General features: G+C 56.5%; 2 protein-coding genes across 62 annotated transcripts in view; one reads left to right on the top strand and one right to left on the bottom strand.

Moving 5' to 3' along the window:
- The window catches only part of FANCA (FA complementation group A), an 80523-nt gene extending 76275 nt beyond the window's left edge, over positions 1-4248 (top strand). For 17 of the 50 annotated variants that reach the window (XM_078358033.1, XM_078358029.1, XM_078358028.1 and 14 more), the window contains 7 exons: positions 209-347; positions 2013-2075; positions 2725-2830; positions 3290-3365; positions 3556-3712; positions 3844-3936; positions 4057-4248. In XM_078358033.1, the coding sequence (XP_078214159.1) occupies positions 209-347; positions 2013-2075; positions 2725-2830; positions 3290-3365; positions 3556-3712; positions 3844-3936; positions 4057-4164 (742 nt within the window). In that variant the 3' untranslated portion in view covers positions 4165-4248. Of the gene's footprint in view, positions 1-208; positions 348-2012; positions 2076-2724; positions 2831-3187; positions 3366-3555; positions 3717-3843; positions 3937-4056 lie in introns of all 50 variants that reach the window. The other 33 variants (XM_078358030.1, XM_078358025.1, XM_078358036.1 and 30 more) reach the window with 3 other exon arrangements.
- Positions 4197-16645, bottom strand: ZNF276 (zinc finger protein 276). 12 transcript variants are annotated; one of them, XM_078358049.1, is made up of 13 exons: positions 16413-16645; positions 14791-15187; positions 14543-14589; positions 14017-14466; positions 12100-12178; positions 10567-10650; positions 9657-9918; positions 9325-9410; positions 7613-7723; positions 7469-7544; positions 7058-7175; positions 4866-4965; positions 4197-4793 (listed from the first exon to the last, which is right to left on the bottom strand). In XM_078358049.1, exons 4-13 carry the CDS (start codon positions 14297-14299, stop codon positions 4523-4525), a joined length of 1470 nt encoding a protein of 489 aa, XP_078214175.1. In that variant the 5' UTR covers positions 14300-14466; positions 14543-14589; positions 14791-15187; positions 16413-16645; the 3' UTR covers positions 4197-4522. The 12 variants fall into 12 exon arrangements, with proteins under 12 accessions (XP_078214175.1, XP_078214173.1, XP_035137561.1 ...); XM_078358047.1 differs by having other exon boundaries at positions 12132-12178; XM_035281670.3 differs by having other exon boundaries at positions 14887-15187.
- Between the last annotated feature and the right edge of the window lie 40 nt (positions 16646-16685).

Genomic DNA, 16685 nt, shown 5'->3' with positions numbered 1-16685 from the left:
AGCACCAGCACCTGCCCAGACTCTGAGGTGGACCTGAGGTGCGGAGGGAAGCAGACGTTGTTTCTGATGGCTGATAACCTTCTGTATCCTCTGATGGAGAGGCGGGCCCCAGAGGGGTACAGGAAGCATTGTGACAGCCGGGAATAAGGACCTGCTGTCTGTGGTGTGGCTGTAAAGCCCTGCAGTGACCACCTTCTCTCTGTTCCAGTTTCCTCTCTCCTGATGCCACCCCCCAGGCACCGAACCCAGCCTGGCTCTCAGCTGCTGCACTGTACTTTGCAATTCAACAAGTCGGGGAAGAAAACGTCAGGACCCAGCTCAAAAAGTTGGACTGCGAGAGAGAGGAGGCAAGATAAGAAATTCTTCTCCTTCTTCTCTCAAGCTTGGTTTTAGTCAGCGCTATTTCTCTGCGTTTGCCTGATGAACTGTGTTTTTCTAATGACAAATATGAGGCTTGGAGTTCTTGTCACATTATTTGGAGATAAAAAAGACTGAGTCTCAAGTTTAGTAAAGATACATTTATCTACTTATTTTTGAGACAGTCTCACTCTCTCGCCCAGGCTGGAGTGCAGTGGTGCAGTCATAGCTCACTGAAGCCCAGGGGGGCTCAAGCCATCCTCCTACCTCAGCCTCTGGAGTAGCTGGGGCAACAGTTGTGTACCACCATGCCCAGCTAAGTTTTTCAGTTTTTTTTTTTGAGATGAGAGGGTCTCAAAGAGATGAGGGTGTCTAGGCCGGGCAGTGGCTCACACCTGTAATCTCAACACTTTGGGAGGCCCTGAGGTGGGCAGATCATTTGAGGTCAGGAGTTCGAGACCAGCCTGGCCAACATGGTGAAACCCTGTCTCTACTAAAAATAAAAAAATTAGCCAGGCTTGGTGGCACATGCCTGTAATTCTATAGCCTGTAAAACTACTCGGGAGGCTGAGGCAGGAGAATTGCTTGAACCCAGGAGGTGGAGGTTGCAGTGAGCCGAGATCACACGATTGCACTCCAGCCTGGGCAAGAAAACTCCGCCTCAAAAAAATAAATAAGGGAGATGGTTTGGGGGGGGGGGGGCTGGTGTCTCACTCTGTTGCCCAGGCTTGAAGTGCTTTTATTTAGGCTATTTTTATCCTCATCACAGCCCAGTGTAAAGCCATCAGTCTTCTTTGTTCATGCTGCTGTAGCCTTAATTCATGTGCTGAGGGACAGCCCCACCCAGATAAGCTTGCAGTGAGACAGCTCAGAGCTGGGGTGCTGGGGACAAGTGGCAGAAAAGATGGGACTCTGTAGCCATAGATATGCGGAAAGGAGCGGAAGAAAAGGCTGCTCTGAATTCCAGGCCAGGAACCATGCTGGACTCAGACCCCATGCCCACCTGATTCCTGCACCCTGGAAAGCCTGACTGCCCCTGCCAGGCCAGTGACACCCACATGGCCCTCTGTGTAGGGAGCCAGGGGTGCTGTGGGTACAACAGGAGCTGAAGCTAGCATCCCACAAGAGAGCTGGAGTCAGCATCCCCTGTGCCCATGGTCAACACAGGCTGTGTCAGCATACTACTTAGACCAGCTGAAAGCTGGATCCACAGCACAGCCAAGGGTTTTGGTGACTTTTAACATCTTCAGGTTGCCTGTGGACTTTTGTTAGAAGGAATTTTAGTGGCGCCACAGCCTTGAGGCCCTACTGTGCGGCGAGGACGGTGTCCACAGATACCTGCCCAGTCAGGTCCTGGGATAGGATGGAGGCTGTGGGTTTATCTCCAAGGATTGGGACCCCACACAACCAAGGAGTCTGCAGCACCCCCCTTTCTGACTGTGTTTAAAGGCAAGTGTGAAATGACCCAGTCAGTAGTAATTCTCAAGCTGTCTCTTTAAAAGTGACTGGAAAGTTTTCTAAGATCCACTTAAAGGATTTATGGCCTAGATGTAAAAAGATTCAGTTAAAGAGAAATGTGTGTGTCGGCCTATACTGGCAGTCACAGTACAGGACATTTTAATGTCATAGTAATAAGTGCACATTTTTCCTTGCAGCTATTGGTTTTCCTTTTCTTCTTCTCCTTGATGGGCCTGCTCTCGTCACATCTGACCCCAAATGTAAGTTAAACCTTACCAACTAAGGTGTCTTCTCCCGCTGTTGGCCCAGCAGGGGCTGGCTTGGAAGCTGGCTGCCTGAAGTCAGGAGCTCCCTGTGTTTGCAGAAGTCTGAGAATTCCCAGGCTGTGGGCTTTTTTTTGGAGACAGCGTCTTGCTTTGTTACTCAGGTTGGGCTGCAGTGGCACAGTCTTGGCTTCCCGCAATTTCTGCCTCCTGGGTCCAAACTATTCTCCTTCCTCAGCCTACCGAGTAGCTGTCTAGGATTACAGGCATGCGCCATGATACCCAGTTAATTTTTGTATTTTTAGTAGAGACCTAGTTTCCCCATGTTTCCAGGCTGGTCTTGAACTGCCCTCAGTGATCTGCCCAATCTCGGCCTTTCAGAGGGTTGGGGGATCACAGGCATGAGCCACTGCATCCAGCCTGTGGGCCTTTCTTTTCACACCGATTTCAGGACGCGGTACAACAGCCTGGCATGTGAGCGCCTGAGGTTCCTGGCCGCCTCCTGAGCCCCTTCCATCCAGAGGCCCCCGTGGTCTCTTCTATAGGTTGTCACCAGTTCTGAGGGGAAATGCCTTCTGTGCAGAGGGCCACACACGTGAGCACAGCAGGTCGGCCATTCTCAGGGTTCCTCTCGCACGGTTTACAGAGCACCCTGGGCCCACTAAAAGCTTTAGAAGTTTGTGCTGCAGTCCTCGAGTGTTTAGAGAAGAGGAAGATACCCTGGCTGGCACTCTTTCAGTTGGCAGAGAGTGGTAAGAAAAACACGGAGCACTGCTCTTTTCAGAGGCAACTTTCAAATGGTTAAGAACAAGCCCTCCTTGAGGTTCACTTTGCAAATTCATTTTTATGAGTCTATCCTCTGGCTTAGTTGATAATCTCTCCCAACTAAAATGGAGCTTAAGTGCAAACTTGTTTATACTAGTAAGATAAATTTACCGGTTCACTGGTCAACCCTACAGGACTCACATGCCTGTTGTGGAAACTGCCTCACTCTGCCCCACACCCCCGCTCTCCTGCAGGAGGGCGACCCCCCGCCCATCTTCTCCCAGTTGCTGACAGGTGCCCAGGTGTCCTCAGCTGAGGCTGTTCACCCTGCACCATCCCCACAGCCAAGCCTCCTAGAGCACAGGTCCTGACCCTGGGGGTGTCCCCCAGCACCGCTAATAGGCAGAGATGTCCAGAATTGTCTGAACCACCTCTTGTTGTGGCAGACACCAGGCTGGGGTGCCTCCTCCTCCGCGTGGCCCCGGATCAGCACACCAGGCTGCTGCCTTTCGCCTTCTACAGGTAACTACACAGCCGTGTGTGGTCAGGGAGGGGGCAGTGTTTCCCAGACCCCTATCTTAGCGCCTCTGGGCCTCCCACCAGATGGGAAAGGTTGCCTGTGCCTCTGCCCCACAGATGAGCAGGTATCCCTGACATCACCTGCGACCCTTCCAGCCATCTTAGCCACCTGTCACCATGTCTTTACCTCTAGTCTTCTCTCCAACTTCCACGAAGATGCAGCCATGAGGGAAGAGGCCTTCCTGTGTGTTGCTGTCGACATGTACCTGAAGCTGGTCCAACTCTTCGTGGCTGGGGATACGAGCACAGTTTCACCTCCAGCTGGCAGAAGCCTGGAGCTCAAGGGTCAGGCAGGTGCAGGGGCCAGTCCCATCTCCAGGGGAGCTCCCCCAGCCTGAGGTGCAGCGTGCAGATAGTAGGGGACACAGCAGCCCTGTCTCAGTATGCCTTCCAAGCTGATTTTGCCTGTTACTCTCTTTAGGGCGACCCTGTTGACCTGATAACAAAAGCTCGCCTTTTTCTGCTGCAGTTGATACCTCGGTGCCCAAAAAAGAACTTCTCACATGTAACAAAGGTAACGTCAAGATGCCCACCTTGGGGACATGAGAATTCCCAGCCGCCTGGGCCATGCAGCATGACTTGGCTGTCATGCCAGCACCCCTCCCCTGTGGTCTGAGTACCTGCTCTCTCCCAGCTGCTGGCTGATCGTGCGGACTGCGACCCAGAAGTGAGCACTGCCCTCCGGAGCAGGCAGCAGGCCGCCCCTGACACCGACCTGTGCCAGGAGCCTCGTCTCTTCTGACAGGACCTGCCACTGCACACCAGCCCTGCTCCTTTGTAAATAATTTATTACAAGTGTAACATAGAGCTCTTGTTGCACTAAAAAGTGGATTACGAATCTCCTTGATTGCTTTAGGTGGGGAAAAGGAATCCATTATTTATAAACTGTCTGGCCCCAAGTCACTTCAATGTTTGTAGGAAAATAAACCACTGGTCCCAGAGCGGAGAAAGGCTACTTGAGCTGTACACCAAGCCCACCTCCACCACCAAAGGTGGGCCACATCCTCTGACCCTCCTGCATGGCTTCGCAGGAAGTCAGTGAGGCTGCCACGGCCCCTGCAGAGTCCAGGCTGCTACAGGTCCCATCCTCACTGCTGTCCTCAGGTGGGCTCGGGCTTCACCGCCTGGCCCTCTGTGGTTCCAGAGGGGCTAGGTGGCCCGGGGGGTGGCTCTGCCTCCAGGGGCAGGGCCTTGTCCTGGGTCTGTGTCAGCGGGTGCACCATGGACATATGCACGTTGAGGTTGTGGGCCTTCTCAAACCGCCGGCCACACTGGTCACAGGCAAAGTCCAGCTCAGTCTCAGCCTTGTGTTTTGTCATGTGGTACTTGAGGGACGCCCGCTGCCTGCACTGGAACCCACAGACCTCACACCTGAGGGACAGAGGCAGGTGAGAAGGTGCCCGGGCCAGCCACAGCCCTAGGGTGGGCCCGGCTCACACTTACTGCAAAGGCTTGGCTCCCGAATGTCGCATCTGGTGGACGAGGAGGTGCTTCCGCTGCTTGAAGGTCTGTCCACATTCGTCACAGATATAGTTCCGCACCTCTGAGAGAGCAGAGTGCACTAAGTACAGGCCCCTGATGCTCTCACTGCCCAGTGGAGGGGGGCGCGGTGGTGTGGGGAATGACGGTCTAAAACATCACATCACAGCTGAGAGGATCACACGTCAACATGTGGTAGGCACAAGCAAGGGGCTTCTCAGGCCTAATTTATTAGTGAGATCTTTAAATTGCTTGCCAGGACCGTCACATGGCTAGGTCGTCCCCATCACCAACCATGGACATTTAAGGACGGTTTTTAAAGGAACTTCAGAAGCCACTTATTTCCTGGACCACAAATTCTTGAAGCTGTGAGAGGGGCCATACCCAGGGTGTGGGAGAGACCCCGTTGGTATGCATGGCTGTACTCTCTGGAATCTTCCTCACACTTCCCATGTGTGGACATGCATACTCGCTCACCCTATGCTCTCCACATATCTGTCAAGCCTGAAATAGCTGCCAAGACAGTCTTTTCTGAGGTCAACTTTACCCTGAGGTTTGACTCTCTGCTGTCCCACTTCACAGTCTTGCTTCCTCAGCTGCCCAGGCTGGTGTGCAGTGGTACAATAATGGCTCACTACAGCCTCGAACCCCCAGACTTAACTGATCTGTTGCCTCAGCCTCCCAGCTACACCCTGCTGATTAAAAAAAATTGGGGGCCTGGGTCCGGTGGCTCACACCTGTAATCCCAGCACTTCGGGAGGCTGAGGCAAGTGAATCACCTGAAGTCAGGAGTTTGACCAGCCTGGCCAACATAGCAAAACCCACCTCTCTATTAAAAAAAAAAAAAGGCGTGGCATCAGGTACCTATAACCTTAACTACTCTGGAGAGGAGGCTGAGACAGGAGAATCACTTGAACCAGGGAGGCAGAGGCTGCAGTGAGCTAAGATAGTGCCACTGCACTCCAGCCTGGGCGATTTTGGTAGAGATGGGGTCTCACTATGTTGCCCAGGCTGGTCTCAAACTCCTGGCCTCAACCTCCAAAATGTTGAGATCAGGCATATTGTCAGGTACAGAGTCTGAAGAAGCAAAGCCAAGGAACTAGTGCCATCAGGAGAGATGGGGGAGAACACTCAGCAAAGTAACAGAAATAACCAGCATGTCAGGTGACAGGAAAATGGTGACATGATCCAGCAATAAAAATAAATCCTAATGAGAAAATACTTTCTGCAATGAATTGTTCTTTAGAAAGCTCAAAACCAAGCAAAACTACATGTTTAGGGGTCAATATACAGTTGTCCGCAGCTGCTTCCTCAGGGGAGCTCAGGCTTCACCGAGGACCTTCCCCCCATAATACCAAAATCTGTTCATACTGCAAACACACCACAGAACCTATGAAAACGCAGCCCTCTGTATGCCAGGGATTCCAGTCTGAGACCAGCCTGGCCAACATGGTGAAACCCTGTCTCTACTAAAACAAAAGCTAGCTGTGCTTTGTGGCAGGCACCCACTGTAATCCCAGCTACTCGGGCAGCTGAGGCGGGAGAATCACTTGAACCTGGGAAGCAGAGGTTGCAGTGAGCTAAGATCACACCACTTTACCCTGGGTGACAGCAAGACTTCATGTTAAGACAAATTTATCAGTTTTGACAAGCTGCCAGGAATCTGGGAATTCCTTCTATCACAGGGAAGAGCAGATTCACAGACCCCCCACTCTAGCCTTCATCTACCTACATGACTTTTTTTTTTTTTTTTTGAGCCAGAGTTTCGCTCTCGTTACCCAGGCTGGAGTGCAATGGCACAATTTCGGCTCACCGCAACCTCCGCCTCCTGGGTTCAGGCAATTCTCTTGCCTCAGCCTCCTGAGTAGCTGGGATTACAGGCACGCGCCACCACGCCCAGCTAATTTTTTTGTGTTTTTAGTAGAGACGGGGTTTCACCATGTTGACCAGGATGGTCTCGATCTCTTGACCTCGTGATCCACCCGCCTCGGCCTCCCAAAGTGCTGGGATTACAGGCGTGAGCCACCGCGCCCAGCCCTAGCTACGTGACTTATGAGCACCTGAGGCCTTTAGCCACCTGCCTGTGACCCCCAATTCCTGGGGAAGGGGTAGATATCAGGAAGATTGGAAAGCCGGTCACGTGTCCCTGGCAGTACCTGTATGGATGAGCTTCACGTGGCGCTGCAGGTAGCGGTCGATCATGAAAACCTTGTTGCAGCCAGGGTGGGGGCAGGGCCGCTCCCGGACCTCCTCGTGGTGCTCCTTAATGTGCTTCTGCAAAGGAGATCCTTAGCTTCACCTGGGCCAAACCCCAGGGGCCCTCAGGGGTTGATGACTGACCCCAGCAGAAGGAAGGCAGATCCACCTCCTCCAGCTACACCACTGGCTCCATAGCTTCACTCTTAAGAAACTTCTGGACCCCCAGGGGGTGTCTCCAGTCAAAGTCTGGCCCCATACCTACCCCTGGGAATGTTGCCATTAGTCTAGGTCATGAGCATCCTTGGGCACAAGTCTGCGTCAGGGCACACACAGCTGCCAGGCCCCCGTCAGGCACCACTACTGCTCACCTTCATGCCGTCAGCACCTCGGTACACGGCCGTGCAGCCCTGGTAAGGACACTTGTAGATGGTGGGAAGCTCCTCCCTGGAATGAAAACCATGCATGAAGCCTCAGCCCGACAGGTGGGGCAAGCCCCGCACTGCAGGCCTCACCTCTCACAACGGAGCTTCTTCTTCCACCCCGGCTTGGGTCCGGGCTTCTTCCGAATTCTTGGTTCTTCAGACTTCTTGGCTTCTTTGCTTTCAGTCTTCTTACCAGAGACCCTGAGAAAAAGAAGTTCCCAGATTCAGTGGCTTCTGATCTCTATTTGCAAACATTTCTTGTCTGTCCTCCAACATGAGTGACCTGCTTGCCAGGGAGCACAAGTACATGGAGCGACCTGCTTGCTATAGGGGTGAATTCTCAGAACTGAAGCTTCACCCTGTTCTACATGTAAAACCCAAAACTGGAGCTGTCAGGAAAGACGGCACAACAGGGGTGCTCTAGGGGCCACTCTACCACAATGACCTTACGTTAGAAAAGAGCTCAGAATCCATCTAAACCCTGCCTCAAGGCACCTAGGCAGGGCTTCAGAGGAAGAGGTGCTGTTCCCCCAGGAAGCACACGGTGAGCCACCCCCATTCCTCAGCCCTGCCTGTGTCCCTGGAGCTGCTGGCTGGGGCCATGATGGGCAGGAGACCTTGTCCAGAACTTTAGGGCCGTGCGTTTTAGTTGGTCTGGCAAGTCCCTGAGGGGCAGCAGATCAGCAGCTTCCTGTGCGTGTGTGTATCGGAGACAAAAGGGGATAGGCTTGTGTTTGCCTTTTGGATCCAGATAATTAAGGAAATCTGTGCCAGGCACAAAAGGGAAACTTCACAGTGAAAAACCCACAGCAGACATCACACTCGATGCTCAAACACTAAAAGCTCTTCCTCTAAGATCAGGAAGACGACGTGGATTCTCACCGCTGTTACTCAGCACAGTGTCTGGAGACCCTGGCCAGAGTAACTGGGCAAGGAAAAAAAGCACTTGAAGAAAAAGTATCTGTATTCATAAATGACATGACCTTGTATGTAGAAAACCCTAAAGACTGACGTACAAGAAAACCTAATTGATTTGAGCAAAGTGGCAGAGGACAAAACCCACTATCCACAACCAGAAGAGGCAAGTAAGAAAACAGCTGACGCCCAAGAGCATCAGCAAGCAACTGACGCTGCAGTGGCTCACGCTGGTCACTGCAGCACTGTGGGAGCTGAGGTGGGAGGACGGCCTGACACACAAGGTGCACTGCAGCCTGGACAGCAGCGTGAGACCCTGTCTAACTGCCCTTCTCCTTACAAGAGTGCACTGAAAAGGGCCGTGTTGACGTACTGCTGCCCCTTCTCTCCCTGACCCTAATAACTGTCCCTTCACCTGCCCCGCCTTGTTTGAGTGACTGCCACGCTGCTCCCATAACGCCTGCTTACTTCCTGGGCACAGGGGGCTTCAGACCACCTGCAGCCTGTGTGCCCTTGGGTTTGGGATCGGAGTCCTTGCAGACGGGGTGGACCGTGCTCAGGCCTCACTGCTGCTTGCCAGTTCTTTCACCACGATGGCAGAGGCCGTGGCCTTCACCGCTGGCTACACCAGAGCCCTAATGAACACATCTCACTGGCCCCGGGCTGAGGACCCAGGCAAGCACGCCTGCTAGCACTCTACGGGCAGCAGCAAGACAACTGGGAGGTGGCACATAGGCTGGGGGCTGTGCAGACGCCCTTCTAGGTTCCCAAGGTCTCACTGTAGCAGCTGAGGAGCCACATGCCCCCAGCACTTGCCACGGTCAGGAGGCCACGTGTGCTTCCACCCAGCCCTGCCTCCTGAACAGAGCAGTTTCCACTCAACTAACCCTTTTACTAGCAGCCTCTTCAAACATGTCTCTTGTGTCTCTGTCCCAAAGCACAGCTTTGCCGCAATCCTGGGGTTCCAAGGGGCCTAATGACACCGGCAGGGGCTCAGGAGAGGAGACCCTCCCCTCCTGAACCTGCCTCAATCTGGAAAAAGGGCTCACCTGTACCCTCCCATCCCAGCTCCCAGCCCTCCTCACACCAGTGGCCCCAGACCTGCGCAGCAAGTCACAGACACACATTCTCGGGTATCCTGGGATTTGGACTCAGCCTGGGGAGGTCACAGGACAGGGAGCAGGGGCTTCAACAGCAGCCATGATTCCTGGGAACAAACCTGAGGGTGGGGCACCTTCTCTAGGCCTGACCAGCTTTCTGTCCATGCTGAGGCCGCTGGAGCTCCCCTGGCTCCATCCCGCCCTCTGCTTCTGATCTCTCTCCAGGCTCCTACACTCCTGTTTCTCTCTTCATAATTCAACAGCATCAGGACCTCAGGTAAACAGGCCGGTGACCTCTCGGTCTTCGACGCAGGGTTCTCTTGGCTGACCGTGGTACTCAGAGGCGCCTGCCCTCTGGATCTTTGTTTGGACTGTGAAATGCTAAGGAAAGGGACCGGGTCAGCCACCCACTACCTGAGACTGTTCTGGGTATTCCGGGATACAGGACTGCAAGGAAACAGCACAAGTGCAAAGCAGCCCTTACTACCAAGGCCTGTGTCCTAACCGGAGAGAGAAAACATAAATCCCCAAAAACAGAAGGTCAAAACAAGGTCACAGAAGTGATTCGACAAGAACGTGAACCATGGCTGCCTGGCTAGGGAGGTCGACGACGGGGTCAGAGCTGGGAGGATGACAGACGGTGGGCGGGCAGTTCCAGGGGGACACTGGTGTGAACCCAGAATAGGACTGGCAGGAGGGACGCAAGAGCCTCCTTCTCAAGCGAGGCTGGGTTTTGTCAAAGGGGACCCCTGCCATCCATTGCTGGGACCCTGAGGCGGTCCTGCACCGGCCTGCTGGTCACCTGACAATGCTGAGACGGGCAGCCAGGAGGACCCACCTTCTCACCTGCCCCTCCCCCTGCCTCCCAGCTCACAGATGGAAGCCACATTTGACTGTTCGGGAGATCCGGCCACAAAGAGTGAACTGAGGGTAGACACAGCAGGGAGTGGAGGCTCTGCGTCCCCTGCCCCTCCAGTGTTGAGGGGGTGTCTACATCACACACGTGATGCCTCCACCAGACTCACTTACTTCCTTTCTGGGTAAGGCTCAAAGGACTCATCTGAAGACTGAGCATTTTGCTTCTTGTCATTTTCGTCTTCACTCAGGAAGTCTCTAGGAATTAAGAGAGAATCTTCAGCAAAGCCCTGGGCAGTGACAAAATCTGCAAGACTTCCTGCCTAAAGACACCACGTGGACCCCCACGTCCCACGTTTCAGTTCTGAAATTGTCTTCAGAAATCTAAAATCTCCAAATTTCCAATCCCATTTCCGAACACAAAAAGCAAGCCGGGCTCACAAGCCAGCAATCCCCGACCAGCCAGGCGCTCCAAGCACCCGGACCCTGGACTTGGAAAAAGCCCTTTCCACTGCAGTCCAGAAGGGCTAGAGGCTTGCAAAGGAGGCTTCCTGATAAGCAGACTCAGAAACCGCGACCACCTCACCTGTAACTGTGAACCCTTAATGCAGCTGATGGGTTTGCCATCAGCCACTTCTAAGTTCACAAAAGCAGCCGGGTGTGGTGGCTCACACATGTAATCCAAGCACTGTGGGAGGCTGAGGGAGGCAGATCACCTGAAGTCAGGAGTTTGAGACCAGCCTGGCCAACATCGTGAAACCCCGTCTCTATGTCTCTATTGAAAACACAAAAATTAGCCGGGCATGGTGGCGCATGCCTGTAATCCCAGCTCCTCGGAAGGCTGAGGCGTGAGAATTGCTTGAACCAGGGAGGTGGGGTTTGCAGTGGGCTGAGATCGCACCACAACACTCCAGCCTGGGCAAAAGAGTGACAGTCTTAAAAAAAAAAGTTCACAAGAGCAAAAAAAAAAAAAAAAAAAGATTTGTGGCCTAAAACGTGAGTTGCAATTTCATCTCCTGGTGGTCCTGGGGGCAGCCTCAGCCACCCCAGGTGCCTCCTGGTACTTGCAGGATTTCATCACTAGACACCCCGCTTGGATTGCCCCCAAAATTGGGCTGTCCTCATTTGGATCAGGTTTGTCTGTTTTGCAGCCAAGGGTGACAGGGGAAGGTGGAAAGGGTGTGAACCCCTGTCGGGCACAGCTGCCCTGAGTGCTGCTGGGCTGAGAGGCAGTGGATTCCCAAGGAGCTCACAGACACTGATGGTGTCCCTTCTGAGAAGTCCTGTCCCCTACCACCTCCTCATGAAACCTCCGCTTGAGGTCACAACAGTGTCATATTCAAGGGCTAGAGTCGGGCTTTCTCGACTCTAGAAACATCTGGAGCAAACGAAACTATGGCCTTAAAAGAGTTAACAGTAGTGATAGCCAAGGACCAGCCACGGTGGTTTCAACAAGCTCATTTCCATGCCACTCTGGGTCAGAATCCCTATCAGGCTCCCTCTGGAGCTGCCCCAGGTCTAGGGGGTCCTGTGGCACCCAGGAAACCACTAATCAGGGACAAGAAGCCTCGGAAGCTCCCCAGCCCCTCCTCTCCTCCCACTTCGAGGGGAGGCACATCCCAACCAGGGCACGGCAGCCAGCCCCTACGATGGCTGTTTGGCTTTGAAGGAGAAATTTTAGGCTGTTTAAACCCACTCTTCTCTCACCCCTCAGAAAGGTCACTGAACTCGTCTTTTACCCGATCATCCGAGGTTGAAGATGGAACCTGCTTCTCACCCAACTGCCCTGAGAAACAAAGAACAAGGCTCCTGTTACCCACGTGGAACACAGAAAGGCCTCGCCTGCAAGGAGGCACGACTTGACTAGAAGGGAGCCTGGGGTCCCTGACCTTCAAGTTCCCCCCGCCTTGGCCCCGTCCTTGCCAAGGGTGCTACATGGCCTCTGATGCGGCCTCTGATGGTACCAGCCCCGCATCCAGCATCGCACGGGCAGCAGCAGCACCACCAGAAAGCCCAGTTCTTTCAAAGACTCAGATCTAGTCCTCCTCACAGCCTGGACCTGGTGGATGTTCTGAGACATTTATAAAAGTACCGTTGTTGGCCAGGCATGGGGGCTCACGCCTGTAATCCCAGCACTTTGGGTGGCCGAGGAGGGCGGATCACCCCAGGTCAGGAGTTGGAGACCAGCCTGACAAACACGGTGAAACCCTGTCTCTACTAAAAACAGAAAAAATAGCCGGGCATGGTGGCAGGTGCCTGTAATCCCAGGTACTCAGGAGGGTGAACCTGAGGGGCAGAGGCCACAATCGCACCACAGTACTACAGCCTGGGCGAGAAGAGGAAGACTCTGTCTCAAATTAATAAATAAGTATCAGCAAAGTATGGGAACGTACTTAAAAAAAATTCCTGTTCTCTCGACCAGGGGCAGTGATTCACGCCTGTAATCCCAGCACTTTGGGAGGCGGAGGCAAGAGGATCACTTGAAGCCAGGAGTTCAAGACCAGCCTGGACAAAATAACAAGAGCCCCATCTCTATTTAAATGACGTTTTAAAAAGTATTGTTCTCAACGTACCGCACTCAAGTTTAAAAAGCCAAGCAGTTCTAAGATGTGACACTCACAACCCTGCTCCCTCCCCGAGGCCCCCTGCGCCACACCGTCTCATTCGTGCACCTGTGTCTAGCTGGGCCATCTCAGGCAGCTGCATTTTTGTTTGTCTAGGACAGTCTCGCTGGAGTGCAGTGGTCCAGTCTCAGCTCGCTGCAACCTCCACCTCCCAGGCTCAAGTAATTCTCGTGCCTCAGCCTCCAGAGTAGCTGGGATTACAGGCGCACACCACCACGCCCCGCTAGTTTTTGTATTTTTAGCAGAGATGGGGTTTCAGCATGTTGGCCAGGCCGGTCTTGATCTCCTGACCTTAAGTGATCCGCCCACCTCAGCCTACCAAAGTGCTGGGATCACAGGTAGCTGTGATTTTTGGGAGCTCCACTGAGGACTCAAGGTCAGAGCTGCGTGCCCAGGTGGGGACAGGTGCGCAGAGCACACGCAGGGCGAGAGGTCGGTGGGAAGCTGGCCCCGGCCTTCCTAATACAACGTCCAGGAGCAGCTGCACCAGCCCACAGTGCTGAGGGTTCTGGGGCCCAAACAAGAGCTCTGTATTTCCCCTCAGCTTGTCAGCAGAGAAAGCTGTACCACACTGGCCCACACCAGGCAACTGTCTGAGCGCCAGGAAATGACCTGCAGCTGGCACAGGGCAGCAGCCACAAAGGCAGTGGCCGCTCTCTCCCCCACATCCACAGACAAGGCTCCATTATTCTCTCTTCCTCAGTCCCCTCAGCTCCTAGCACAGGCTTAGAGAAAGACTAGACGGCTAATGAACACGTCTCTACAGAAACTGCTGGAACTGAGCTCCGCTCATGAGACAGGCTGGCTACCCCTCCCTGCTCTTTGGATGGGGTGAGCCGCCATAGGCAGAAGCCCCAAGACCCCCCGGCCCCTTCTGACACCACACCACACCACACCACACCACCACCCAGAGCAGTGGAGACATCCATTTTCTGCTGAAATCCCTGACCCGTGGAAGAGCACAGATCCCGGTCTAGCACTGGCAAGAGGTGCCTCCTACCTGGGGCCCCGCAGAGGGGCAGGCTTGGCTGAGGTGGGAAGCCCCGCCTGGGCCCTGCTGGGTTGCTGTCTGAAGGAGGCTGGGCCATGTCTGTGCTGGGCAGGGTCCTGGTCTCAGACCCCACTGGGGTCCCTGTCCCTCTGCCCTGGGAGGTCTGAGGGGCGGCCCCAGGGTTGCAGCCTCGGTGCTGGGGCAGCCATGGCACCGTCTCCTTGTCCCATGGCCACTTGACCGCCAGTGTACTGTCCAGTAAGAAGGCCTTGCAGCTAGAGCTGGAGTCCATGGTGTAGTCGTGGCCCTGGTCGCAGCCCCACACAGCCTGGATGACGCCACAGTAGTCGGAGGACAGCGTCCTCTGAAGGTGGGGCAGGGCCCTGCAGCTGGCCGCATGTCCGTGAACCCACCCCACCAAGCCATGCAGGCACTGGGGGCTCGATGTGATCAGATCCACTGCAGAGAGTCAACAGAGATGTCAGTTCCATGGCTGGCCAGCACCCAGCCCACCATCCACCAGGGGAGGACTCACCCAGACACGCTCCCTCCTCTGCCCCTGTTGGGGGCTGGGCAGCGACCCTGCAAAGGATCAGTGTGGCCATGAGCAGGACCAGCAGGCGGAGACTCACGGTGCTCCCCATACAGAAGCCTCTTGAGGTCTCAAACCTCAGCGGTCCCCACAGGGAACCCTCTCCTCTCCCCTCCCCACAGCTCCTCCCGGCTCGCTCCACACTGGTCCCAGGGTGTTTGTGCTGAGCCGGGCACGGCCCATTCCCCTACCCAGAGGCTCCTGCTGAGGCTCGCCCTTGTCCCTCTCACACGTGTCACTCCACAGTGCTGACAACCTGAACGTGACCTAAACAGACTAGGGCGTACTTTGCACAAGGCTTCCGGTGGCCCGTCGGGGAGACATTGATCCTCTGCAGGAAGGACTTGAGGAGGCTGTGGCATTGGTAGAACTGGGCGTGGCAGCTCTTGCAGACAAACTGAGATAAGCTGGGGTCCTGGCGGACAGCCACGCCCAGCAGGCGCTGGAAGTCCCTGACGAGGACGCGCTCCCCTGGAGATGGCCTCTCCGTGCTGGCTCCAGGCGCCCTTTCGGAGATGCTGCGCAGGCTTCTCGAGGAAAACTTCCCGTGGCAGAGGCGACAGTGCCCCATAGTGACAGCCCGGGCTGCTGCACAGAGCGGCAGGAAATATTAGCAGCAGGCAAAGGAAGAGGCTCCCGAGCCCGGGGTGTCCTGGACTCCAGGTCCGAGCGCCATGCCCGCATCGCCCTCCACAACGCCCCGGGACCCAGCAAGTGGCTCGGGCGCCGGGCTCGCAGCGAGACAGCCGCCCTGTGGGCGATGTGGCTGCTGGTCCAGGACATCTTCTAAAGGGCTCTGAAGGCCGCCAGGGCGAAGCGACTTCACGAGTGAAGCCTGGAACTGCACCCTCCTCCCAGCGACCGCGAGACCCGGGGAAGGCGCTGCGCTCTCCAGGAAACGCAGCGGTTTCCGTCTGCCCAGTGCAGACGCCGCCGCCTCCTTTCCTGCTCCCGAGAGGACTCGACGCCCGGGAGAGCGACCTGCCCGCGGGGACCGGGAGGCCAAGCCGGCGACGCCAGCGTCACGCAGCGCGATAAAAACGGGGCCGGGCGCCCAGCGCCGATCCAGGAGCAGCCCCGAGTCCGCTGCGCGCTCGGCCGGGTGGAGGCGAGGCCGCGCCGGCTTCCGGGCAACTGCGCCCACCCGCAGTCCCCTCCGCGACCCCCGCCCGCCATGTCCGGGCCCGGGACACACCTGCCTCGCCCGTGCCGTCCTCGCCCGCGTCCCCGCAGGCCCCCGCCGGGCCCCAGGCGCGCCGCGCCGCCGCCCCGTCCACCCTCGGCCCGCCGCTGCGGGAGGGGCGGACCCGAGCCCGGCCGCTGCCGCCGCCCGACGCTCCGCGCTGCCGGCCCGTCCCAACGGACAGGAAGCGTCCCAGCCGGTCCCGCTTCATAGCAGCGGAGAACGGACGCCACCAGGGCTCCGCGGGTGCTGCCCGGCGCTGCCCGGCCCCGCTCGGCCCCGCTCGGTCCCCTTCGGCCCCGCTCGGCCTCGCTCGGCCCGAGGTTCCCGGAGGACCAGCGTTCGGCTCCGCTCGGCGCGCTGGAAGCGAGACGAGGCGGGCCAGGGGCGGGGCGAGAAGCGAAGCGAAGCGAGGCGGGCGGGGCGGGAGAGGGTCAGGGGCGGGACCCCGCTGGCCGAGGTTCCATCCGCGGGGCCGCACCCCCACTCGCGCACCGCTGCCCTCTCCGGCCCGAGGGCGGCCGTGCCTGCCGCTGCCGCCAATGGGGCGGGGCGCTGAGCGGAGGGGCTCGCCGAGACCTCACGACGAGCCCTCCAAGGAGAGGCGACCCAGCCCTCCCCGTCTCTTACCGTGGAAGACGTGGGCGCGGGGCGGGCAGGTAGCGGGCGGGCTGCGGAGAGGGAAGCCGGGGTCTCACGGAGAGGGAGGCCTGGCTGCCGCGGTTAAACGCCCAGGGCAACTCCGGGAGGGGCCCTTCTCGCCCGCCCCGTCCCGAGGAGCTGCCCGAGATCCGTCGCCCCCGCCACTGACACCCGCGGGACCTGAAGTACGCGCGGCGGGGCCCGTCGCCGGAAGTGCGCTCGCTTCCCTTCCGGCGGTCCGCTGCTCCGGCGGCTTCCGCA

The sequence above is a fragment of the Callithrix jacchus genome, chromosome 20 (genome assembly GCF_049354715.1).
Source record: "Callithrix jacchus isolate 240 chromosome 20, calJac240_pri, whole genome shotgun sequence".
Classification (NCBI taxonomy): Eukaryota; Metazoa; Chordata; class Mammalia; order Primates; family Cebidae; genus Callithrix; species Callithrix jacchus.
This window is presented reverse-complemented; position numbering and strand designations above follow the sequence as displayed.